A 25,931-nucleotide genomic window follows, 5' to 3' on the forward strand; every position below is an offset into this window, starting at 1 on the left:
TACCTTATGGTTATTGCTGTTGAGCATGCAGAGGAGGCATGAGAGTATTATCCTTTGATTACTGCAGTTTAGCTTCAATTTGGATTAGAGAGAGATCCCTTTAATTTTTATCCTGCAAAACCGCTCTCAGTATGAGAGCCCAAACTCTCAACCCTCCTCAAGTTTGGGATACCAAGATTCCTTTAGGGGAGTTGGTCAAATTTTCAAAAAGGCTTACAGGATATGAGAGGTTACTCTGATATCTTGCATCTCCCTTACTTAAAATCACTTCATTTTTGGCTTTGTCACTTTTAACTTAGACCTCGCTGTAGTCATTGGTCTTACAGTAGTAGTTTGGCAACTCTTGACCTAAGCCGTTAAAACAGTTTGCTCCTCCTTGATTAGGGGCCACATTCAGACACGTGCAGATGTGCAGTATGTGGTGCCACAGCCCTGTCTGCTCCCCATACCACTGATGCAGGCATTCTCCATGGAGTTTTTTTTGATCCCGGGGTCAAAAACCGCATGCTGAAAAAAGCATGGTGGCACATGTGGTGGCATTGTGCACCACTCAGAACTAGAGCCAGGCCGTCTGGAGCCACACTTCAGCTGCCAGCTGGGCTTCCTGCCATGGCTGCAGCCCCGGGAGGTCCCCAGGACCCCAAGTGAGGCTACTGGGGCCAGCAGAGTTGCTGGTCCCAGCCTCCTGTACCTCACCCAGGGTAACCTGCCATGTGCCAGAGCACACGTGGCATAGGCATTCCCCAGGGACAAGTAGCAGCAGCACAAGGTGCTGCTGCTACTTGTCCCTGGGGAAACAAATGTCCGCACTCATCTGGATGCGCCCCTGGGGTGTGTCCAGATGAGCACGTGTGTGGTTTGCAGTAGCTCAAAGCTGTTAGAGGCACTGCAAACCACACATGGCACATGTGCAACCATTCACTGCTGTAGTGTGGTGCCAGAATGTGACACTGGGAGATCCCAGTGTCAAAAAAACCTGCCACAAAAAAGTATGGTGCACATAGCAGCAGTGTGTGCCACCAGAAACAGCCTGGCTGTCCAGAGTCACACTGGCTGCTGACCATGCTCCATGTGGCCGAATTGGCTGCTGGCCTCGCCTACTCCACCTGGGACAATTTGGCATATGACGGAGCATGCCCTGGGGCACAAAGCAGTGGCACAAATGTGTGCTGCTGCTATTTGTGCCGTAGCAAATGCACACACCTGCATGTGGGGATGCGCCCATGGATTCTTTTTTGGGGGGCCGGTTTCCTTAAGCTTTCTTTTCATTAATAGTGAGGCTCCTACAGTATCATTAAAGATAAGAATAATTATGCTTTGACATCAGTTTACTTAAAATAGTATCTCTTCCATCACTGTCCCCTCAGCTGGGAAGAACCTTTTGAGGTATTTTTCTGAGTTTTCTCTTTTGAAAAGCCAGTGTTGGGTGTGTGCATGTGCGTGTGAAACAACTTCTCCAAAGTGAAACAGTGTATCCTGATAAATCTGGAAATAACATGAGAAATTCTATAGATGACAGTTAATTTCCATGGTGGCATGTAGAGATGGATCATGGGTCTGTCAGTTGGCCTTGGAGATCAAAAAATGAGTTTAACTTCCATTGTGTTAGGGAATTTAATTCAGGTGAGTGAAAATCTATCATGATATCTTCAGTAGTAGTGATATATCTATAGAAGATGTTATATGCAAGGACGTTATGTAAATCTTGGTATGCCAACAAGAGAACTGACTCTTTCTTGCAAACTTCTTGCATGTCAAAAACTATGCACTTTATATTCTTGGGGTAATTTTTATAACTTTAATGCATCTTCAGGATAATAGGGAGCTGTCTGATTTTAATTTAAACTCATTCTTCCAAAAGCAAAGCATGAATTAAAACAAATTACAAAAAATAAAACTATTGCTTTTTATTGGGGACGCTCATTATTCCATGTCCAGTACTTCTTTCTCTATAGGATTGTATTCCTTTTTTTTTTTTTTTTGGAAGTGGAAGTTTTTAGTAAGTAAGACTTGCAGTAACTGCACATTCTTTCTGTTTCAGCGAGAAGAAGTTCCAGATGACTACTACAAGCATGACCCTGATCACAAGCACATCTACCGCTTTGTACGGACACTTTTTAGTGCAGCACAGCTGACAGCTGAATGTGCAATAGTGACACTAGTAAGACATGCTTGGTCATTAGAAATATGTTTCTGAATATAAGCTTTAAAGGTCTATTTTTCATTTATGAAATTAAACTACATCAGATCTAAAATATAACTAGATGAAAAAGGAGTCTTTGAAAGCCTGTATTGGTAATAAAGATTAACTGTATTACAGTTCAACTATAAATTAGAAAATATTTTTAACAACTTTCCAGAGGCACTTATGCAGTTCTTTTCCTATACTTGAATATTCAAGGCTCAATCACTTGTCCCATGAAACTTGTTTGTTTTAGACCAGCAACAACTACATATTTTGCAGTGAAGAGGAATGCAGTTACAGGGAACTGCTAATGAGATATGTGGTTACTGGTTTGAATGTAGCTTAGCGTATTTGTTATTGGAAGCAGTCCCCATCCTATAACTGATAAGTATTAACTGAGTTGTGACCTTATTGTAATTGTTGTGGGTTATTTTCATGCATCCCCAAGCATAGTTGAGATGGGACTTCAATCATTTCAGCTCCTATACATACGGGTTCTACAAGCAGTGTGATATCTGGTTTGTTGTTAGCCAGTGAGTGGCTGTAGTAAAAAAATTGAATGGGTTTTATGTATGTTAATTTAGAATTCATGTATAGATTTTCAAATTTGTTATTTGCAACTTTACTGGAGACTTCTTTCTGTGGGATATTCAGAAAGGGTTTAAATACACCAGTGGTGAAAAGGAAAGTTTTCCTGGAGACAGGCAAAAATGTTCAATGCGTTTATACAAGTTATTAGGTGTACAAAATGTAAAAGCTAAGGTTACTTATAAATTAAAGTTTAAAGTAGCTGACATGCGCTATTGGGCAAATTTGAAGCAGCAGCAGCCCTAGTTACCGATGGCTTTTGCAGGAGACCTAGTACAGGGGTGATTAGCCTCTGGTCTGTGGGACAGATGCAGCCCTAGGTATCTGGCCCACAGGGCTCCCCACAAATTAGGAAATTTTGGTACCAGGGGAGCAGTGGCTATAAATATGGCCACCCTCCTATGCTGCCAAATTCCCAAGCCCCGTGCAGCACTTTGGGGTCAGGTCAACCTTTCATCCCACCTCCATGTCCCTGCCTCTGCCCCGCCCCCCCTTTCCCTCAGCTGTGAAGCCAGGATGCCCCCTGCCTTCCTCCATGCAGTCATGTGGGGCTCTCCCAAGACTGCCCGGTGCCAGATTGGAACCACCAGCCAGAAATGTGGATGGTCTGGGTGCAGCCCATCTGGTTGAGCACCACTGAACTAGTATATCTGAACCTGTAAGCAACACTAAAACTAGCCATGTTATTTTATAGTGCTGCTGCATACAATGTTAGTGGTACAATGGGGCTGTTTGAGGAGAATAAAATGGTTGTGCAAGCCTCTCGCAAAAATTTGCAGGTTAGTAGAAAGGATAGTAATGGATAGCCAGGCCAAACAGTGGGGTAATCCTGGGGTGAAACTAAAAACATCTTTTCTATTTACTCCATTGAGGAGGTAGGCTGCTTCTAACGTATCAGCTGCTTTGGGTCCCTTTACATGTGCAGGTAAAGGCACAATGAGATCTAATGCACAATCCTCACAATCATGCCTCCTGCCATGCCCCACACATGTGGTGTGATTGTGGAATGGCGCATCAGATTCTATTACTCCTTATTGCTGGTGCAGGGGGAGCCTGACCCCAGTTTCCCCTGCACTGGCAAGAAGCAGGCTCCCATGGCTGGAAGCCCCCTCAGCTAACAGGGCTCCCAGGTGTGAGGATTCACCATGTACTCCTATGACTAGGAGCCCTTCCAGCCACAGGGGTCCCCATAGCAATGAGACCACAGCTGACATGGTGCCTCAGCCATGGTGTTGCATGGGGTACTGCTGGGGTGGGATCCCTGTCATCTGTTGGGGCTCCTAGCCGTGGGGGCTGGAAGCCAGCATCAGCTGGGAGCTCCCAGGTTCATGGGTGCCCATGGGGGGGCTCCCCCCAGTTTAAAGCTCTGATCAGGGGCTCCCAGCCACAGGGGCCCTAGTAAGCATGTTCAGTTAATGGCTTGATAGGAAGCAGCTACAAAGTTATTATACGTTTTGTGGAATAACTTTTTTACTTATTTCTCTCTCTATCACACTATTAATTGATTGGACATCTTGCCTGGTGACCACTTAAGGCATAATTAACTGGTTACCCATGCCTTATGTATAACATGTAGATGGGACCTTTTAGTTAGAGTCTAAATAAAACACAGAGCTGCCAAAGGGTAAAGCAACAGTACTCTACTGAGAAACTTCTTGCTCTTGCACTCTTAGACCAGCTCCTGCTATTTTAACATCCTTGTAAAATTTAGTCTTAGGTAGAATCTGTTTTTCAAGGTATGTGACTGTTTAGAACTAAATTAACAACAAAGGCATACATGTTCAGCAAGATGCAATGAAAACTTTAAAAAGTAGATTAGATGGAGGAACTGAAGAGATACGGAATATCCAAAAAAAACACTTAGCTTAAAAAAAAATTCTGCTTTGAGAATTTGGGGTTCAGTCGTCAGCTAGATTAATTTTGATTTCTCTTACTCCTGGAAGATAAATATAGTTCAAAAGATGAGTAGAGAAGGAAAAAAATATAACCAGAAAAAAGTATGGGAAAAGAGAGAACCTCTTTATTTCATAATTTGACTTTTAAAAACAGTGATTGAGAAGGCTGAATAACTACGTTCTTCATAGATTCATACATGTGAATAGATTCTTGTTTTGCTTTGCTTGGGTAAAGCATACAAGCAGTTTTACAAAACAAGATTCTTGTTCTGAACAGCTTGCCCAAGGTCACAAAGTTGTTAGAAAAATAACAGATTAAGGAAATGCTTGCCTTGTGGGTTTCTTTTTTTCTTTAAAGTGGATTTCAGCCACTAGATGGCTCTGTTACCTATAGAAAAACTCCTAGAGAGACCAGTCTAAGACTATAATAAAAACAAAAATTAGTAAGCATGGTACCTAGTTATCTTTATCATTCAAAAAGTCCGGTGAATGCAAAGGGTAGTACTGAGGTTAGTCAGCTAGAGTTGCCTCCAAATTCCTGTACCTAGTTGTGAATGGAGCATTTTAAATAATCTGCTTTTTTGTGTAAAAAGTGGTGTTTTTATTTTTTATAAAACACTTTTATAACGCTACATATTTATTTTTCAATTGAAAAATATATATATATGTGTGTCAGCTGCTTAGCACATGTAACTGTAATAAACCTGTGTGTATAAAGATGGAAAAATACTGGCAAGAAGCAATAGAGATTCAAGCTTCATGGGCTGGTCAGGTCTGCAAACCATATGAGGGGAAACAAAATACCTTGAAACTGTAGGTTTTTATCTGAGGATTTTTCACCACCTGTCTTTGAGTGCAGCAAGCTGAAACATGAGGTAGCTCAACTGCCAAAGGATTGGGTGGTGGTGGCTTAGTCTGTTTCATACAAACCATCTAAGGACTTGCGTGATTTAAAACCGTGCAACACATCTGCCTAAGAACAGACCATGGTTCAGACTAGTTCATCCTGTCTTGCTTCAAATGCTGCAGCTGATCCATGATGAGAGAGAGTTTTAGGAATGAGTGGTTAGTAGTCACGGATGTTCAGTTGTGAAAATCTGATATTTCCAATAATTGACTCGAGTTCAGTTTTTCACTGGTACAGCAGAAGTTACTAGAAATTCAAGAACTTTATAGTTTGTTTTAAGACAGCTCTCTTTATGACTTCCATTGACATGGATTTATGTAACTTTTAAAAAATTCTAAATTTTAAAGCTAAGTAATAGTCGCTGATGGCTTACTCTGATAAATGAATGAATATTAGCTAAATCAGAAGAGAACATCGGTTTGAGTTCTTAACAGCCACTGACTGAGATCAAAGATGTCTAAGATCAGTTCTCTTTTTGTAGGTTTACTTGGAAAGACTCTTAACCTATGCGGAGATTGACATCTGTCCTAGTAACTGGAAAAGAATAGTTCTAGGAGCTATTCTGCTGGCTTCTAAAGTTTGGGATGATCAGGCTGTATGGAATGTGGATTACTGCCAAATATTAAAGGACATTACGGTTGAGGACATGTAAGTTGCAAGATGTCATCAATTTGCTGCTCTTTTCAAACATCGTTTTTGGAGATCTAGTCAAGTGGTCCATTCTAAGACTGATGCTCAGTACACAGAACTGAAGTAGTTTCTTGTTGGGCTTCCATTGCTTTTTAAAGCAAGAGAATTACCTAACAGGGCAGCTAGCAGAAACTCTCTTATGGAAATAAGTCATATACAGATTTCCCTCACTTTTTGCAGGCTCTGTATGTGCAAATTCACTCTTATGCGATGACTCTTTTTATATAAAAAATTAATTATATGCAAGGTAAATTCACTCTTATGCGATCAGTGTGGTGGAAGCCCGCAGTCAGCAGCTTTGTGCAGTGTATTGTGGGAGTGACACACACCAAAATAGTCTCCTGTGTGGATGTGTGCTCCTCATTCGTTGTCTGCAACACGTGCTTCTGTAGTTGCCATCCCCACTATGGTTTCAGCATCCCCCTAGCTTATCTCTTACCCCTCTCCCTGGTCCATCAATGAAGCCTTCACCACCCTCTCTTCACACCAACTAAACATTCACCACCACCCTGTGCTTGTGTGTACTGTCTGCTGTCGGTGAGTACCAAAATTGTCTTGTAAAAGTGGTAGAGATGGGTCTGGGGGTCAGTACAGTCATGGTTTTGGAACATATCCCTATTTGTTGCATTGTAAAATGGCTTCCCTTTATGTGAATTTGAGTTAAGTGCTGTTTTCCAGGAATGCATGTACAGCGTAAAGCAAGGGAAACCTGTACTTGTTTCTAGTGACTTGCATATTAAAGTTAGTAATAACCTATACTAATTTGTGTTGCCTGCTCTCAGCTTTTCTTTCACACTATCAATTTGCTATTTTAATTTTTTTTATTACCTCATGAATGTCATTGCTGTACTGTACCAATCAAAATCTGAAAGTGATTTTTTTCAAGAATTCCTTTGTGTCTATTAAGATGAAATTTAAATGAAATACTTGGGAATGCCTCTTTAGCTTGGGTTTTTACAAGCTCCTAACATTAATTGTGATTTCTGTCTTGGGTCTGTATTCCCAGTATGCTCGGGAACATCCCAAGCTCAAAGTACAGAGCTATTTTGTGCAACAGACATCTGCTGCTAATGTAGACACTTCCCAAGTGTTGCCTACTGCCTTTCCTTCTCAGATGAGTTTTTGAAAGCACTTCCTGGATCAGTATAACCAGCTGCTTAGTTTGAGTGTTCATTCTGCCTGTTCATTACATATTTTGCCTCATGTACTTCAGCTGTAAGTTTTAGGAAACTTTGGATCCATTACATTGGTTACTATCTCAGTGCATTTTATCTTTGACTGTCCCAGTTCATGCTGTGTCATAAAACATCACCTCTTCTAGTTCTTTGTGCTTACACAGTGGGTCAAGTGGAAGGGGAAATAAATGACATAGTGATAAGTTTGGAGGGGTTATATTGTTCTGAGCAGCTGCATTATGTCCTTGCAGGTAAACGTTATTGTTCTGCTTCTAAAGACAGGTCATAACTAGTGCTGTGACAGCTTGCTCAAGGAAGTTACCTCAGACAGCTGGGTCCTGGTCTGAGGATCTGAAGCTGTTCTGATTTCACACATTTCTTTTGAGTCATGAGTAAAGGTGACTTGGAAGATTTTTTTTCAAAAGCTTTGCCTTGAAGGGTCCAGGGTAAATGGTCAGATAGTCGGTTGGTCACTCAACATTTTGGATGCTTGCCCATCAGTAGGAGCAGAAACTGACAGGATGCCAGTGGGACCTAGCAAGAGCACCAACATCGCTGTCCCTGGAACACCCCAAATCATCTTGCTACTCTACTGTCATTTGAGATTGTTTTCCTGGACTGTCTTGACAGTCCATGTCAGTATTTGCCCATGTTGCCCTCCACTCCAACAAGTAACAAGTCAAAACCTTCAGTTCATTCAGTCTCTGTCATCAGGAAGCATAGATCAGTCCTGTGGCATTTTCATTTGAATAACCTGTGCTGTTTTGGTTTGAAGTACTTGACTGGAGCAATGTCTTGATCTAGTTTCTACTGCTGTGGAAGCATTACATGCTCTGAAATAGAGGTTTGGTGTCTTCCCTCCTCACCGCCCATCCCCAGTTGGTGGCATTATTGCCTAAGATTCTTTTGCTCACTTTATACTGTAATTTTAAGAATAAATGTACAGATTACTGCTCTGGTAATCTTGCTGCTTCAGCTCTCAGAAGCCTGCAATACTTGTTTGGGAAGAAGGTAGCAGCTTCAAAGATTTTAGAGAATTTTGGACATTGAGTCTGGAGGAGGGCTTTTCTGACAAAGTATCTCTGCTGAGTGAGACAAAGGCAACTAATCTCTGTCCTAGAATATTTAGCATTTCATGCGCCTCTTTTCACGTTCATATGTCTTCCATAGTACATTTTCTGGCTTCAATCTTCATAGGTTTAAAAATTAGGCCCTTTAGTTTAGGGACCATCCGTAACACAAATCAGACTCCAGATTGTGGGGCTTGGTCAGTTGATATGCATGCATCCTACCTAAAGGTGGTAGGGAAGATGTACCTTCTGCCCAAACATCATCCCAGCCTTGTCTCGTCACCTTCTCCATTAAGTCCTAGTTCTTATGCTGAGTTGTTTGGCCAGCCTGATCTTGCCCGTCTTTTTTTTTTTTTTTTTTTTTTTTTTGTTTAATTCATATACTTATTTATCTCAAAGACTGAGGTACATCCTAAACTTAAATGTCAAGGTAGTGAACAGTTTGTGTAATGCATGAGTCCTTGGTCTGGAAAGATCTCTCACGTGTTTAATTCATATACTTATTTATCTCAAAGACTGAGGTACATCCTAAACTTAAATGTCAAGGTAGTGAACAGTTTGTGTAATGCATGAGTCCTTGGTCTGGAAAGATCTCTCACTGTCTTCCCCACTTGCCTTTTTTAAGGGTAGCAATTTGGAGACTAGCATTAAGAAACATACAGCTATCAGAAATTTTCATTACATGCTGTTAGCTAATCTTGAGTTTCCCGTGCCTCTCCATTAGTTAGTTTATGGATGTACCATAAGTACTAAGGAGGTGGTATGTGCACAGATGTTTTATGGATCTAATAAACATCATACTGGATTTGGTGCTTCATCCAAACAATGGTTTAAACTCTTCCAGATGTTAACAGTTGATTGGTAGATCTGTATTTTCCATATCTTCACTAAATGTTATTCCTTCTGTTCAGGATCAAGCTAGGACTTAGTTGCACCTATCTTTTCTGCAGGATTTCACACAGGATTTTTTTTTTCAAGAATACCAGAGGCTCAGTTTTCCTCCTCTTAATTTAGTTGTGCCTTATGAAAGAGAGAGTATTGAAAATGGTTGAGAGAAACCTTTTTCTAAATAAAATGCATGTCATATTCGGCACCCAAAAGCACTCCCTTGATGCTGGTTGTGAGTGCCGTTTTTGGCTTCTCCTCTAGCTTTCTTTGGAACAAATCAAATTGAACTAGTGCTGAAAATATCTGCAGCCAGTCGGGTGTCTATATCACCCTGCCAAAGTCAGCTTTATAGAAACAGGAGCAGTATTTTTTTTTCAGTGTTCTCCTGTGTGTAGTTGAAAGTTCTGTGAATTTACCAATGCCGTGTCCTAGAGAAATACCTTGTGCATGCAGAAGTGTTTACACCTTTTGATGAAAAGGTGTTGGTAGCTGTGTGTGTTGAAGTTCTAGAAGAAGGTTTTATTTTTTTGTTCCTTTTTGTTTTGTTTTGTTTTGTTCACTGCAAGAGCTGGCTTTTCCTGGACCTAGAAATCTCTGAGCTTTGGAGTTCATGCAGAAGCATAAATCCAAGTCATTGCACTGCATAAAATGATCTGCACCTTTAGGAAACCACTTCCAAAGCCAACAAAACTTAATTTAGGTCCGGTTTGGTTTGACAGCATCCTTTTAATTACCAGCTTAGCTGCTGTATTTTTAAACTACTTTCCTGATGGGAGGAATCAGCATGGTAATCCTGCTGAGGGAAGTGCTTGGAAAAAAGACTTTTAAAAATTGGTCACATTCTTCTGTTGGAAACAGCTTTGTAGAAAGTGTTAAGTTGGCTATTGATGAGGGCTGTCCAACTGTCATGCAGGCGGGGGCCGTGTCAGCAGGGGCCACACCAGGGTGAGCCACTGCCCCTGGGGCCACATACCCCATGGACCCTTTCCCACTCTTACACACAGATTTTGTGTTTAGACAGAGGTAAGGCTTTGTGCAGATGTAAGAAGTAGCTGTTTGTGTTGCCTGGGCTTCCTCTGCTGTCTGAACTCAGGACTATTGGGATACCCAAGATAGTGATGGATCCTTTGGTCCCTACTTACCTGGGAATGCTAACTGCAGAACTGATGAGGGGTACTTCACTTTGCTTTCAGCTTTGTGCAAACTTAAATAAAAAAGAGCCACAACAGAAGGGAAATTGCTGACATTTTTTTTTCCCCTTCTCTTAACTCTGCTGATGTGCTTTAATTTTACTGGATTTTAGTCTTTGGGGTCCCAGCTGCTGAATCTGGTAGGAAAATTAATTTTGGGGGGAAAGTTACAATGATCTTTATTAAGGGTCTGTAAGCAAAATTTTGATGGGAAAGGTTGATAGGAGGCAATTTGATCAAAACATCAACCTTCTGCTTGTTGTCTTATGCCTCTGTTCACCCCTCACCAAAATAAAGTTTGCACCTAAGGCAGTTAAGAAAATGGCTTTCTAATTGAAAAACCAAAGGAAATTAAATTGATATTTGGAAGTCCTTATTTGTCAGAAACTTGCCTGCTTTGATGGAGTGCATCCATAATTACTAAAAAATTAACTGTGCAGCTGCTAATCCAGTGATTGCATGAAAGAGGACACATGCTGTTCATTCTTTTGGCTACATATGTTTGTAAATAAAGCACAAAACACATGGGCATTATGCTTTTGCTGGATTTTTAAACCCTATTAATAGACTTGTTAATCCTATGAAGTATTGTGTTTTTGCAGAATTAAAATGTATTAGTGTGTCAAGTACAAAAGGGGTGGTGAAGAGCATTTATTCATGGGGTAAATCAAGGCCTGATCAGCTGATCATCAAAACATCATCTGATTTACATTTCTATAGGCTTATGACCATATGAACAGGAAATTAATTTTGGCAGTAGGTTCAATGGGCCTTGAGTCCACCCTGTTAGAAACGATACAAAGCTGCTATTCACATTATGAGATTAGCCATCCAGCACAAGACACAACCTGAATGATTCCTCAATGCATTTTTTTCCTTTCTGGTGGGTAAAACATCCATCTTAAAAGCTTCCAAAGAGCAAGAACAACTTGGCATTGAAAAATCATTACTCCAGTTTGAAAACGGTTGATTTATACAGCTGCTGAGTTTTGTGTAATTAAAGCTCCATTATCTGTGGGAACTATAGTGCTGTTCAGAGGTGGTGTTATACTGAATCATGTATCCCAGGTACCAGTTTCTACTTAAGGTTCATTTGTAAAATTGTTTATTTTTCTGTAAAATATTTCTGGTGTACTTGACCACACTACAATAGCCCAGACCTGGCCTTTTCATGTAACAGGCTACTTCCCACTTTTCTCCAGATATTTTGCCCACCACAAATAGCGATGCGAGTCAAAACTAGAGACAGTGCCCTTTGACATAGGACTTCGTTATTCTGCCTAATGCTATTGAGGAGAAAATTCCTTCTCCCACCTAATGTTGCTTATTTATTTATTTATTGGAGATGAATCCATGTTGCTTCAAGAGGCTTTTTTCTCGGAAATAATAGCAGCAGCTCTTCGTAGATCCATTTGTTGCCATGGTGATATGCCTACTCCTTTTGTTGGTCCGCCTCTACTTCAATAAACCCCCTTCCTGTTATCAGCCTGGCAAAAATGTCTGCAAGTTCTTCAGAGCTAATAAACAGCGTACATCACTCCTTTCATCTGATGGCTGTAGTGTGGGGCCTTATGAGAGAGTGAGAATGGAGTATGAATTGTACAGCTGCACTAATGGAACTCTGAAGAATGAACCTCCTGAGTTGACGGAGCGAGTGCACAACAGTGCAATAACCTTTCTCCCCCAAGCTGAAGGTGCTGCGACTCGAAAGCTGAACCTTGTTTTGAACACTAGTGAATTAATCTACCTCTTTCTGAAAGAGAGCATATATAATGTGTGTGACTTTACAAAGTTTGCTGGTTTTAAAAGTGAGCTTGAGCTCTGCTCAGTTTGACTCGTTTGAAAATGCTGAATCTTTTCTTTTTTTTTCTGGTTTCTTCCTTCCTCTTTAGGAATGAGATGGAAAGGCACTTCTTGGAGTTGTTGCAGTTTAATATCAATGTTCCTGCCAGTGTTTACGCCAAATACTACTTTGACCTTCGCTCCTTAGCAGATGACAACAACCTGAGCTTTCTATTGGAGCCTCTTAGTAAAGAGCGAGCACAGAAACTGGAGGTAATGGTCTGAGATTGAGAGCTGGGTGCCCCGTACCTGCTTAGTAACTACATCTGTTGCTAATCATATTAAATAGTGATTAGCAAAACTAAAAAACATTTAGATTGGTGCATTAGAGCTTATTCCCTTAACAAGAGTGAGGACTTTTAAACCTTTGTTGCCTAAGCAGATATTCTGAGCAGCAGGAGGAGGAGGAAGAGAAGCTACAGAAGTCTGGAAGAGTTCTTATTTCAAAACTGAGTATTAATTTATGGGAGCTTAGGTCAGGTAGGCTGCTTAATACTTCAGGTTTGGCTTCTTCGGTACTAGATTCTCGGTCTCTTCCTCTCGTCACTTCTTCTTTCCAAGACACCACAAACACTTATGATCAAACCATTTTCAATTAGATCAGCTGCAGGTTTCCACAGTGCCTCCTGCACAGCTGCTGCTGGCTTAAAGGACTGGTTTTAATGCCCCTAATCAAGGTTTACTAAATTTAACATTTGGAGGTAGCAGATCACTTCAAGTGTAAAAATAAATAAATAAATAAATAAATAAAAAAAAAAAATCACCTTTCTAAAGAAACATCAGTCCAAATTAAATAAAGAGCACATTTTTGAAAAATCCTAAATAGAGACACGAGAGTGAATGAATGTCATGTACTGGTACTAACATAGCAGAACTTTGCTAGTTAAAAAAAAAAATACGCCCACCCACATGTCCCAAGCTGACTGCACAGGGGCCCTGGTACTGTTCTTTAGTATTTAAGTACATTTAGTTAAAACAGGCCTTGCTTTTTACTGCACAAGACTGTGTGAGGAATTATTTGAATTATCTTGCAGACCTGGAAACTCCAGGTGAAATTTTTGGTAGAGGCAACACCAACCTTTCTGAGCTAACTTTAAACACAGTCTGTTATATGAGTCTCTTAACAGAGACCTTGCGTCTTGTCCACCCTGTGTAGACTTTAACAAGTACTGTAGCCTCTTCCATCAAAAGAGGGGTTTGCTACATAATTTTTTTCATTTACCCACAAGACCCATGCAGCATGTTGGCTTCTTTTCTTCTTCCAGAAGCTTAGGGCAGCTCACTGAGGCTTTAAAATGATAGGCAATATGTGCCTAAACATTTCCTTACCTAAAGCTGTTGCTTTTCTGTTCTCTTTCTATCTCAGCTTTGACAAGTAAGTAGTATTAAGTCTACCAAGTGTCACTGATTTATAATGTGGTTACAGTGTAGTTCATATTCCGTAGGAAATTGTTTTTGAGTTGTTCAGTATTGAAGTAAAAATGTGTAATGTGTGGAGATGTGAGCCTCAGTTCTGTATTCTTTGCCATGAGCTGGTGGGTGTCTTGTATTAATATTATGTCATTGAATGGTTCTCAGTATGCTGTGGCTTGCCACAATGTTCACAATTGTGTGTGTGTGTGTGTGTGTGTGTGTGTGTGTGTGTGTGTCTAAGTTTTAAATTGTGGCATGAAGCTGTAAATATTGTTTGAAAAACTTCATGTTAACCTTCCCACCCCCCCCTGCCTTTTGAGGTAAAAATACAGAAGTCAGTTTGGGAGCCCATATAAAGTGAATTAGTATCCTAGTGAACTGAAAAATGACGTATACCATATGGGGGACTGAGGCTTAATATGTCAACACAGGTTTCTTTATGATTGATGTGCTAGCATTTAAAACAGGCTGGAGGTTCTGTCTGGCCTTGCAGTGGGGGCTTATGCAGCCAGTGTCTCAAAGAATGCCACTCTCAAGCCAAATGAATGCCTCCAGAAGGTTGACAGAAATAAATGTAAATAATTATTTTAAAATACACTTAGCAGTTTGTTCATGCTGAGAAGTGCTTTTCACCTTTTGAACTCTTGGCATGCCGGGCTGTTCAGAATGGGTGCTGCCTTAAAGGGAAGGCACAAGTTTTTCCTGAATGCAGGGCTCTGCAAGTTCATCTGGTGCTGGTGGTAATTATTAACAGAATGCACAGAAGGAAAAATCTGCCTCAACATACAAAATATAGTGACGTCCTTGTTCATTTGCATATGAGTGCCCCAAATGAGGGCCTGTCATACCAACTGTTTTAGAAACATGGGGAGACTGCCTCGTTGTGAAGAGCCCATAGTTCCCCCACAGATTTAGTGGCAGCCAACTGCTGGAAAATTGCACCAGTGCCTTAGTAGCTAAAGAAAGTTAATCAATTTTGCAATTTGTTTCGAGCAGTTGGATTACTAAATTTGTGCTACCTGTGGAAATATTAAAAACTTGCATTGAACCAGGGGACATACCATGCCCTTGGGCTCTGGGCTGTCTTCCTGTCTGTTCATAACTTCAGCCAAAAATTGACTGACCATCCTGGTAACAAAACCAGAAATCCTATTAAAGTTCCAATTTCTGTTCTGTATCTCCTGGTCCCAGGCAGTTGTGCCGGACTAAAAGAGCAATGACCTCTTAGCCTTTTCTTCCTGGGCCTTGTGCACATAGTCTTGTTGTTTGCACTTTGGCATTAGAAACGTGTAGACCAGGCCCATCTGTTTAGATGCAATTTTGAATACACTTGAGTTGGATTCAAGGTTTCCATTAGATTGTGAAAAGGCAGGCATAAGATTGAAGTTGTTTAGAGGGTGCACCGTCTTAAAAGTCTCGAACTACTGTGACAAACTGATGCTTGTAAAGGGGGGGAGAGATCTAAGAGATGCTGTCTTACTCTAGAAGGCCCCTAATTATTTTATCTCAATTTAAAGTTTCTGTTGGCACACCTGAGGCATCGCAACTGCTTGGTCAAGAGCTTTGTCACTGTATCAGCTTTCTAATATCTGAGCGCTGCTGATTTGAGAAGCAAGGATTTCTTAGGGTTCTCTCTCTTATTGGACCAACTATGTACATAGTTTTATGTACAATAAAAGAGATGACCCTAAGAAATCCTGGCCCCTCATAATTTCTGGACTGTCACGGCTACAATATTATTCTTACGCTACCTGCTTCTTATTTGTGCATTTATTTGGTATTTGAATGTCTTTTCCAGGCTATCTCCAGACTGTGTGAGGACAAATACAAAGACTTGTCAAAAGCTGCTATGAGACGATCTTTCAGTGCTGATAATTTAGTTGGTATTCGCCGTTCTAATGCCATCCTCTCCTGAGGGGAGAGAGAGAGAAGAGTGCAGCACCGTGAAGCCAGCATCCACATGAAATGAGGAATACCACCACTCCATGCATACAAGCCAGCAGTGATGGTGTCTTCCAGCAATGGGAGGAGGGGTAAAACTAGCCAAGGGACCCCAGGGCTTGAAGAGTGTATTCCATGCAGCAAATGGGACCTTGGCAGATCAGCACTCTCCTCCTTTTAATGTATCCAGAGGTGCAAAAACCAGCTTCCCTTCCCCCACAGATGTTTGCTTACTGTGTAGGCCTATAGCTGTGAACTATGAATTTTTAATAATGAGTAGTTTTAAATTTTAGAATTTAAACACTAACCACGTGACGATAGTTACAATGTTCTTCCCTTTTCTCCTGTTGTCCAGAACACCGCTGCATTTGCCTTTCAAGGCTGATGTGGTGCTAACAAAGAAAAAAAATACATACCTGGGACTCTAACAAAGTATACAGCCACTCTGGAGCTGAAACTGTAGCAAAGATCAGTGTCCAAGGGTTTCTCCTGGTTTTGCTACTAAAAAGCTGCTTTTGCTATTGGAGATCAGTTCTAAGCCAAGAAGCCACTGAGCAAGATGCAGGTCTAACTGCACCACCAGTGTCGCTCCAGGAGAGATTGTCAAAGGATTGTGAATGTTTGGCTTGGGAGCAGAGAAATGTTTTTTACATGTTGATTGTTAAAATACATAGGGTCCATGCTGCATTTCTTGTGAACTATGGTGCTTCTCACTTTCTAATACTTTTATTATTGCTCTGGAAGATACGCAGTTTGGTTTGGTTTTTTTGAAGATCCGAATGAGAGGGGGGGTTTTTGTTTTTTAAATTGGAAACTGGCATTGTCCCAAACAGTTTAGCAAGCCAGTAATGAATAGATGGTATACTGCATGCACCTCTGAATTTCACTACAGATTCTTACAAGGTTGACAAGTGAGATGCATTGTGCATCTGCTTGTGCTCCCCTTGACTTCTGCTTCCAGGCAAGGGTTTGCATTCATGATGTGACCATAGTGAGTTTTGAGGATCTTGAATTGACTGACAGAGGTAGACAGCTATTTTCAATTTAGTAATAAGATTTTTTTCACATTACTTACACAAAACCCAAATGCGTATCTTATCAAATTTTTTTTTGAGAAGTGAACTTTAGTTTGTGCAACTCTGTTGCTCTTCAGAATTGAGTTGACACTTTCACTGAGAATTTGGGGTGGAGTTTACTTTCAAGCTTTGAAATTCTGAACTCTAAACAGAATAAGTATTAATAAGCTCTTCCTGTTATAAATCCTAGTATACCTTCCCCTCCTGGATGTAAATTGATTCTAGGCATTTTGTCCTAGGAACAAATCTCACTCAGTATGGCACGTTTGTGCCACCTCACTTCCAGCCAGGGTCCAGAAAGCTATGCTTAATACCAAGCCCATATGCCTTTGAGAGTAAGGGGCTCCTGAGTGTAACAGTCAGTTTGGCAGCACTCAGATTATTTAAATGCAACACATAGTATTCTGAAGTTTGCAAATCTACCAGTCCCTAGTCCACGATCTATGGAACTTGGAGCTTCAGGTATTGATCATAATTCAATTTTGAAAATAATGCTACATCTTCAGGTGGTTTTTCTTTCTCATGTTTGTATTAAAAGAAAAGCTAATAAACTCTATTTTAATTAAAGTTAAAGGGAGTTAGTGTGTTCTGTACTTTTACATGACTTTCTTCTCAAAATGCTTTCTAAGCAAGTTCGAGAACAGGAATTGGGTACTTTGGAATCTTACTAAATGTTAGCGGTTTGTTCTAATCCATCCCCAGTCGCAGCTGACTAGCATTGTCATTTTACCAGGTTTATCTTCAAATATGTCTTAGTAGCCAATAAAGAGTATTATTTGGAGACCTTGAACAGCTTTGTGTACTAGAGGAGGTGAGGGGGTGTGAGCTGAAGGAAAAGTATTACTTTAAATGGACACTTCTGTGATTCGAGATCTTATTTAGATTTAAAATCTGAACAAAACTGTTCAAACAACTGATCAGGACTAGTAATGTTCCCTTGCACTTAAATTCGTTCAAATTCTTTCTAGAGGTGATTTTAATGCACGGTGTTGTGCTAGTCCCCTTTATGAATCTACTTTGGAACAAAGTTAATTTCTGTATCTTTAAATCCCTGACTCTGAGTGAACTGTAACCCATTTCTTACAAGTCTGTGGCTGTTGGCTAATACCCTGAAGCCTGGTTTTGAACTTTCTGGTTTATGTGAGGTGACTATCAATGTTCTTTTCCTGGGCTGCTTATTTTGCTAATTGAGATATAGCTTTCATGAAGCTTCTGGTCTTTTATAAGAAAAGGACCACCTGTGGCAGTCATTCACCTCTTTGCCGGATAAAATAATGGAAACTGGAATAGTCATGTTAAGTATTTCATAATTCTGCTTGTAGATGCATGACTTCTTGACAGCCTGGACTGTGCTTCTACTTGTAAAATCACAAGAGAGCCTGATATGAAGTGATCTGAACCTGCTTTCCTAGAGGATGTGCTACCAACTGTTGCCTGTGTTCAGCTAGTGTAGTTGCCTACAAGAAGCTTAGGAGTGTATCAGACTTACCAAAGCTGATTGACATCAGGAAGTACTTTGATCTAGGGCATTGTAAGGTACCAAGAATTGCTGCTTAAAGCAATGCAGCATGCAGTGTGCGGTGCTGCAACATTGTAGCACATCTGAGACCCATTTTGTGACAAAACAGACAAAAGATTAAATTAAAATGCTAAAAGAGTTTGTTACTTTCATAAACTATTTAATTATCAGTGCATTACTCTCTTTAGCCAACTTGAAAGCATTGTTCTTTCAGGTTGGCTAATGGTATTTGCCATACTGTAGATGCTCCCTCCCCCTCCCTCACCCAAAAAAAGTCCGCCGTGTTTCCTTTGGACCTTAGTAACCAAGCAGTGCAGGTGCAATTTGGTTCTGTAAAAATTATCTTGTGTGTGAATTCAGTGTCATCAGAGGGTACAAGTTTATACAACTTTTTTCTTTCAGCAGTTTCTCTGCATCTGTTTCAACTGAGCGTTCCAGTCTCTTTCATTTAGCTGGAGAGACAACCATATTTCAGATGATTGGATCTCCTGACCCATTGCTGGATATTTTGGTATTTTAAAGGTTACCAAAAACAGTTGAAATGGAAATAAGGTGTGATCTTTATGTTGCTTCCTGATGTATAATGGCCTGGGATAGATTTCCCAGCCTAATTTTTATAAGACTATTCTGTGGTTAATGGGAGAAATAGGATGATGCTGTAACAAGGCTGCAGCCAGAACATCTTAAGGCATTTTGGTCAATTCAGCAGTTAAATAGTAGGAAGAAACTAAAGACACTGACGCATCTTAAGTGGAAATTTGGTTCCTGTTCAGTGGTGCCTCCTTCCACCCAGTAACAAGAAAGGCAAAACTAGAAATCTGCTCTTGAGAACTGGTTTATTAATTTTGTTGTATCTTTAATGTCAAATAACAAAAAGGTAAAAATGATGTTGCATCCATTGAAAAGGTAGAGAGCCCTGCCTGGTATGTACTTCAGGGGAAAGTCTTCCATGTGCTTCCTCTAGATGTGCCCAAAAATGGGTCCCCCTCCATCATTCATTGCTCCTTGGACGGTGAATAGCAACCACTTTGGTTTCCAAACCGCAAGCTTGAAAGGAAATTTTGTTCAAAGCCATGGTTTGGAAATACCCTCTGTTTCTAAATGTTACTGTTCCTGAATAGACAAGTTTATCTTTCCTTACCTCCTTTGCAGGCTGTAACGTGCACTGGGTAAAGTTTAACTAAATGCTGAAATCAACAGTTGTATACTTTGATTTGTATTGAGATGCGCTATGAATCAACTTCTAGTCCTAACTATGGCAGCAGCACTCATTAGCTGGCAGCAAGCTGCCCAGGTATGTGCTGGCCTCATTGCAGGCTATCTAGAGTAAACACAACACCTGTCCACAAGTAGGTGGGGTGGGGTGGAGATCAGTACCATGCCAACCATTCATTGATATGATGCTCGTTGAATCCAGAGGGCACAAACTTGCTACAAGTACAGTCCTTTTCCTGTGTATACAAAGAATTGTGTTTAGTTTCTAAGGCAATTCCATATGAGAACTACTTTAAAAGTGGCTTTTGCAGGTAAAGGGACATAATCTTGACATTTACTCCATCCTTAAAGTGCATCTTTTCTGGGTGAGAATAGGAATGTTAAGAACCAAGTGGGCAGTTCTGGACAGAAATGCTACTGAGGGGGGAGCTCAAGTGCAATACGTTTACTCTTTAGTAAATGGGGACACAACCAAGCCATGCCAAGCAGGGCTGTCTAAAGCAGCTGCTATAACATACAGCATGGGTCATGACGGCTCTCAAGTCTGTGACTGGTACAATGCAAGGGAAGGGAAGAAAGCAATTTGCCAAGATGAACCTGAATAAATACAGTGATGGGTGGCAAACACAGTGGCAAACAGGGAGCACTTAATCGTGGCACAGAACTTTCCAATACTGTCTACCCCATATGATCAGCACCTTACTACTTACAAGAAGCAGTTTCCATGCTGGTGACTAACTCTGGGTCCAGTTCTTGGCACCTGGAGACTTTTCAGTCTCTTAATACAGGCTCTAATGCTGTGTGAGCAGTTTGAGACCTCCAAGTCCCAAGCAGGGTAACTGTTCTAATCCTTCCCTTTAATGCAGACAGCAAGCATTTAAAAGGAACCAAGGGCACACTGTCACTTCCTATATTGTAAAGACACTGTCCTGAGAGATGCTGCTTGCCCTCTATCCCCAGTGGGAGTTGTGGCTCTTGGCACATGATAGGATCGGACTCCTTGCCAGTGAGCCATACTGAGGCTGAAGGGGGATGGATAACCATGGGCTGGGGCCTCGGAACCATGTTGGGTCAGTGTGTCTGTTGGTTCTACTTTCTGTCCTAGATAAATCTTGCCAACTTGTTAAACGTGTAGGCACCAGCTTGATGGATCTAGATAATCACAAGTGAGTATGTTTTAGCCCCTTGCCTCCCTATTTAAAATGTGTTTCCTACATGCTGGGGTAGTTTCACACTTTGAATCTTTTGGAATATTTGAAGCTTCCTTCAAGCTTTGGAAAATGTTCAGGCTTTGTATCTGCAAGCTGCCAGGAATGGGCAAATCAGGAATGGGCCTGAGACTACAGAGTACCCTAACCCAGTTGCCTGAGATCTGTCAGGCTGGTAAGTATCAGAGGGCCGTTCTGCAGCTCTTTGCCCGGTGATAAGGCGAGCCTGTTCCAAATTGTTTTAGGGCCCACGTACAGATGGTGGACTGATTTTGCACCTCAGCCTCCTTCATTCTATGGGTTCAGTTACAGATACAAGCCCAGGGCCATGGATTTGCTTCACAGTAGCTTCTGTTCTACCTACTATTACTTTAAAATGTTGTCTTTATTTTTTAAAATCAGATTAGCCCTGAGTTTCCCCATGGCCTGTTTCTATTACACTTTTCCTACAAGGATCTGTACCACTTCTTGTTTCCTTCTGGGGACTATGCAGTGTCATGAGCTTGGAAAAAGGGACCCACTTGACTAAATGACGCGCCCATATTCTACACAGAGGGTGCATCTACATGAGATGCTTCAAGCCCAATAGGCTAATTCAACTGCATTAGCACAGTGGTAAACCTGGTGCTAATGCACAGTAGAAGAATAGTCAACTGCACGTTAGCATCACCAAAAAAAAGTGTGCACTGGCATTAATGCACAGTAGTGCCAATTATGGTGCATTAAGGTAGTACCTGTAATTACAGGTACTACCTTATGTCCTGTAATTACAGTGCATGAATGAACATGTAGATGCAGCTAACCAGCCCTTTCTAATAGACTTACAGCTACTCCCGGCAGTGGAGGGAAGGCAGTAGGAAAGAGAGAAAACACACGTTCAGCCAGAGTGGTCTCATTTTCCCCCCTTATTTTTATTTTGCTCTACCAGGATTAGGAACAAAGAGACAAACAAAAATAGACATTTCTTTGTTTTCTCATAAATAACTAATCTTCATACTTTTTCTTTGAATAAAATTTCATTTTCTTCAACTGTTCACAAAATATAATACATAGTTGTTTGTTTGTTTTTTTTAAAGTTGAGCAGTGTCAGCAATAGAAGTAGCTGAGGACTCAACACCTTGCCTATGCTATTATACAGGGCACAAAATAGCTGCTCTTTTCTACTTCCTTTTCTGTTGCGGTGGTTTGCGGTGTGACAGGCTACAATTCCGAGGAACCTAGAATCCAGCCCCAAATGCAGTGTTTGGGCTTTTTTGACTGCCTGCATTACCAACCTGTCGTTGGACCAGAGCTGAAATCATACTTGTTTCCCTTCCCCCCCCCAGCCGCTCAGTAGAGTTGGCAGTTTGTAGCTGATGATGGGTTTTTAAAGGTTAGGCAGGGTCAGTTATACACACACATGGAAAGAGTGGGAGAAAGAGAGAACTTTTGACATGGTTTTGTTCATTTATTGCATGAGGTGTGCTGAGCTGTATCTACAAAAGGCACTAAAGAGAGATGAGTATTCCTAGAGGGGGATGCAGTCAGTGTAACGTTATTTAACGCCCTGGACTACATGACACTACTGCTTAGTGGATCTGTGCCAAAGCCACCTCATTGACTACACCAGTACCAAACCCGTATCAAAGTTCACAAAATCTGTCCTATTTACAAAATGGATCCAATACTACAAGTATATACAGTTTGTAACAGAGCCTGGTGAAGTTCATCCAGGGAGAAATACTATAGCATGCTGGACTAAATGAAGTCTGTCACAAAGCTACTGGGAGCCTCTGTTATTGAGGAGCAGATGACAATGGCGGTGAGCTAAGTTACCTGGCTGCCTGTTCAGACTCTCTCATTTGTGTGCATGCACACACCCACAAGCAAGGCATGACGATCCTTTGGGTACTGCCACTATGGTTCACCTCCCCTGCTTTTTTCCTCAAAGTGAGGTGGCAGCTTTTAAGTTCTGCAGTCCCTTTGGGAGGGGGAGGGGTTGCCCAAGCAGTTGCTCTCTAATGTCCCGTGTTGGGGTGATCACCTGAGGTAGTATAGACAGACCTAAACTGAGTTCTGAGGGGATATGCACAGGTTGAGTATGGAGAGAGATCCTAGCTTTTTCTGAGCTTTTGCCACCTTGCCACAGCTCCTTTTGTTGGGCACAAAAGTGAAAAGGCCTCTACTCAGAGTTGTAGTTTAAGAAAGAACGCTACTTTGACAGGTCCCCACGTGCAGGGCTCGCCTAAGTGCAGTGCAGCCAGTATTGCACGCATCTCTCTGGCAAATGACCCACCCACAAGCTGCTTGCTCTATTTGCTTGGTTATTACCATAGCACTTGATGCTGTGCCATGTAGGCAAGTGATACCCCCTCTTATGCAAGATGCGCATATAACCTGGAGCCTAATAACTTGTAAATGGCCTCTGGCTGCTGACAACAGCCACCAGGGACTGAGTGCTCCCAGCTAGGTAGTAGCCTCAGATAACTCTCTTCAGCATTTACCCTGGGTAGTGAGAGATGCTGGCCACTGCAAAACAGGGAGGTTTAAGAGGGGAAGAGATAGTGCTGTCCTGGGGTGCTGGAGCGGGAGTGCTGCAGCAGCCCACAGCACAGCCTTTGCAGGTGCAGGAAAGCAACCAGGGCCAGGGCCAGGAAAGCGGTCCCATGCATTTATGTCCTGCTGCTTTTCCTTGGGCTTTACAGATCCCCTCAGCAACTTTCCTCCTGAGCCACCCTGTGTGTTCCCTGCAGACCCATCTTCTACAGCAAAGAGGGCATGTAACCTCTACACTCCCACCCTGCTCTGCCCCTCCCTTCCCCTCTTGTTCAGACTTTTCCTCCCTTCCCCAGACAGGAGAGAAAATGACAAATCCTGTTTGGACAGCACCTCCCTGGCCCTCTTTCCACTTCCAGGGAGTGTGGGATGGAGCTGCCAGGCTGCCCCTTCCTGGGTGGGTCCCCGCTAGCATGACCAGCCCTTTGGGAAGCTGTGAGATCCCAGATCAGCCCAAGGGAGAGACCTGGGAGTGGTGGCAAAAAACCCAACAACAATGCAAGCAGCTCTGGGTGGGCAGCAGGAGCACAGCTCTGATGAGGGACAGGGCTGGCTAACAGCATGTGGGCTGAGAGAGGTAGTTAGCTGCGTCAGTCCAAAGGCAGGGCAGTGGCGGCTACAGACCAAGAGTGTCTGCTAGCACAGCTAATGCCTCTCGGGGAGGGGAAGTGCCCTCAGGGGGGGAAGAGTGGTGCTACCACCCCTGGGGCAGCAGTGAGGCTGGGGGAGGTGCAAAACAAGAACCAACCTGGCTAAAGTAAACGCCTACCAGCTCTGCTCCTCCTCCATCTAGTGCCCACACAGAAAGAGCCTTGCATCCCTCCCGTCCCTCAGCCACGTGCACAGGCCAAGCTCCTCCGGCTACCTCTGGGACACCCCAGCACAGCCCGCAGGGGCAGTTGAGGTGGGTGCTCAAGTGTGAGACGCTCCCGCTGTAGGGAGGGGAGTGAGCAGCCCAGAGGGATTGCCACTGGCAGGAGGCAGCCAGGGTTGGGGATACGCACAGGCATCCCCAGGGAGGGAGGCGGGTGCAGCCCTGGGCAGACCCCACCGTGCTGCCTGCACCACCCCTGCCCTCCTGGCCTTGCTAAGCAGCGGGTGCCCCGGTGCCAGTGGCTCACACATGCGACAAGGGCACCTGTTTGTGGTAGGCAGCGGCAGCGCCCGCCCTGGCTGCCAGTGCCGTGCTGTCCAGGGCGGCCCCAGCAGGCTTGGTGCTGCGGCAACACTGCCCTGAGAAGCGACGCCAGGACTCCAGCGTCTTCCCCGACCAGATCCAGACGCCGGATGTGATGCCCACAGCCAGGCCCATGAAGTACTTGAGCATGAAGACAGCATAGTCAGGCTTGGCAGGTGGCGGCTCGCCAGGGCAGGCGCAGGCGTGGGCGCGTTCCCAGCGCTCCCGTGAGTGCTGTTCATAGACGTGGCAGGCCACGACGGCAGCGGCGGGCACGGTGTAGAGCAGGCTGAAGACGCCAATGCGAATCATGAGCTTCTCCAGCTTGTCTGTCTTGGTGCCACCCTGCTTGATCACGCTGCGGATGCGGAAAGCCTGCCGGTGAGCAGGTAAAGCACGAGGGGTGCCAGCACGAAGCCGCGCAGGTTGTCCACGCTCTGGTTGCCCACGTAGCAGATGCCGGCCACTGGGTCGCCATCCACCGAGCCCAGCGCCAGCACGGCAATGGCCTTGGCGCTGGGCAGCAGCCAGGCAGCCAGGTGGAAGTAGGGCGAGTAGCTGGCGATGGCCTCGTTGCCCCACTTCATGCCGGCTGCCAGGAACCAGGTGAGCGAGAGGATGACCCACCAGATGGAGCTGGCCATGCCGAAGAAGTAGACGAGCAGGAAGACCAGCGTGCAGAGCGCGGGGCCCGTGGTCTCGTAGTGCACGTGGCGCGAGTCGGCGCTGCAGGCCACGCGGGCATGCCCAGCCACCAGGCGCACCAGGTAGCCGGCCGACACCAGCAGGTAGCAGGCAGACAGGAAGATGATGGGGCGCTCGGGGTACTGGAAGCGCTCCATGTCGATGAGGAAGGTGGCCACGGTGGCGGCGGTGGAGAGGAAGCAGAGGATGGCCCAGAGCCCGATCCAGAAGGCGGCGAAGGTGCGCTCGTCGGCGCTAAAGTAGGGCTGGAAGCAGGGCACGGCGCAGTTGGGCAGATGCCCGGCGCGGGCGCGGTTGTAGAGCGGGTGCGATTGGTGCGCGATGGGCACGAAGGGCTCCCGGCAGCGGCAGGCGCGGGCGCAGGGCTCGGGCAGCGCGGGCTCGGGCGGCGTGGGCTGCGCGAAGAAGGGCGGCAGCGTGGTGGCCTCGCTGCGGTTGTAGCCCATGCACAGCGCCTCCGAGTCGCCCAGCACGGGCAGGCGCTCGCAGCTCATGCGCTCGGGCCAGGCGAAGCCGTACTGCCGCATGAGCGGCGAGCAGCCCGCCTTGGCGCGCTCGCACACGGAGCGGCAGGGCGGCAGCGGCTTGCTGTAGTCCGGCAGGCAGATGGGCGTGTAGACGCTGCACAGGAAGAAGCGCAGGTCGCTGGAGCACTGGATCTCCACCAGCGGCCAGAACTGGTGCACCTCCAGCCCCGCCTCGTCCTGCGTGT

The 25,931-nt window shown here is 43.7% G+C and overlaps 2 protein-coding genes across 2 annotated transcripts in view; one reads left to right on the plus strand and one right to left on the minus strand.

The window, feature by feature from the left end:
* CCNYL1 (cyclin Y like 1) overlaps positions 1-17,422 on the plus strand; it is a 38,065-nt gene extending 20,643 nt beyond the window's left edge. Inside the window, exons 8-11 of the mRNA XM_025210582.1 lie at positions 2,042-2,161; positions 6,057-6,223; positions 12,481-12,643; positions 15,642-17,422. Of these exons, the coding sequence (XP_025066367.1) occupies positions 2,042-2,161; positions 6,057-6,223; positions 12,481-12,643; positions 15,642-15,758 (567 nt within the window). The 3' untranslated portion in view covers positions 15,759-17,422. The remainder of the gene's footprint in view (positions 1-2,041; positions 2,162-6,056; positions 6,224-12,480; positions 12,644-15,641) is intronic.
* Positions 17,423-19,100: 1,678 nt separating this feature from the next.
* On the minus strand, positions 19,101-25,926 carry FZD5 (frizzled class receptor 5; the record flags this gene model as incomplete). The annotated part of the gene is given in 3 exon segments (XM_014522486.2): positions 19,101-19,830; positions 24,476-24,891; positions 24,894-25,926. Coding segments are annotated over 3 exon segments (1,530 nt in total), but the record flags the coding sequence as incomplete, so codon positions are not given.
* Between the last annotated feature and the right edge of the window lie 5 nt (positions 25,927-25,931).

Source organism: Alligator sinensis, unplaced genomic scaffold (genome assembly GCF_000455745.1).
Source record: "Alligator sinensis unplaced genomic scaffold, ASM45574v1 scaffold699_1, whole genome shotgun sequence".
Classification (NCBI taxonomy): Eukaryota; Metazoa; Chordata; order Crocodylia; family Alligatoridae; genus Alligator; species Alligator sinensis.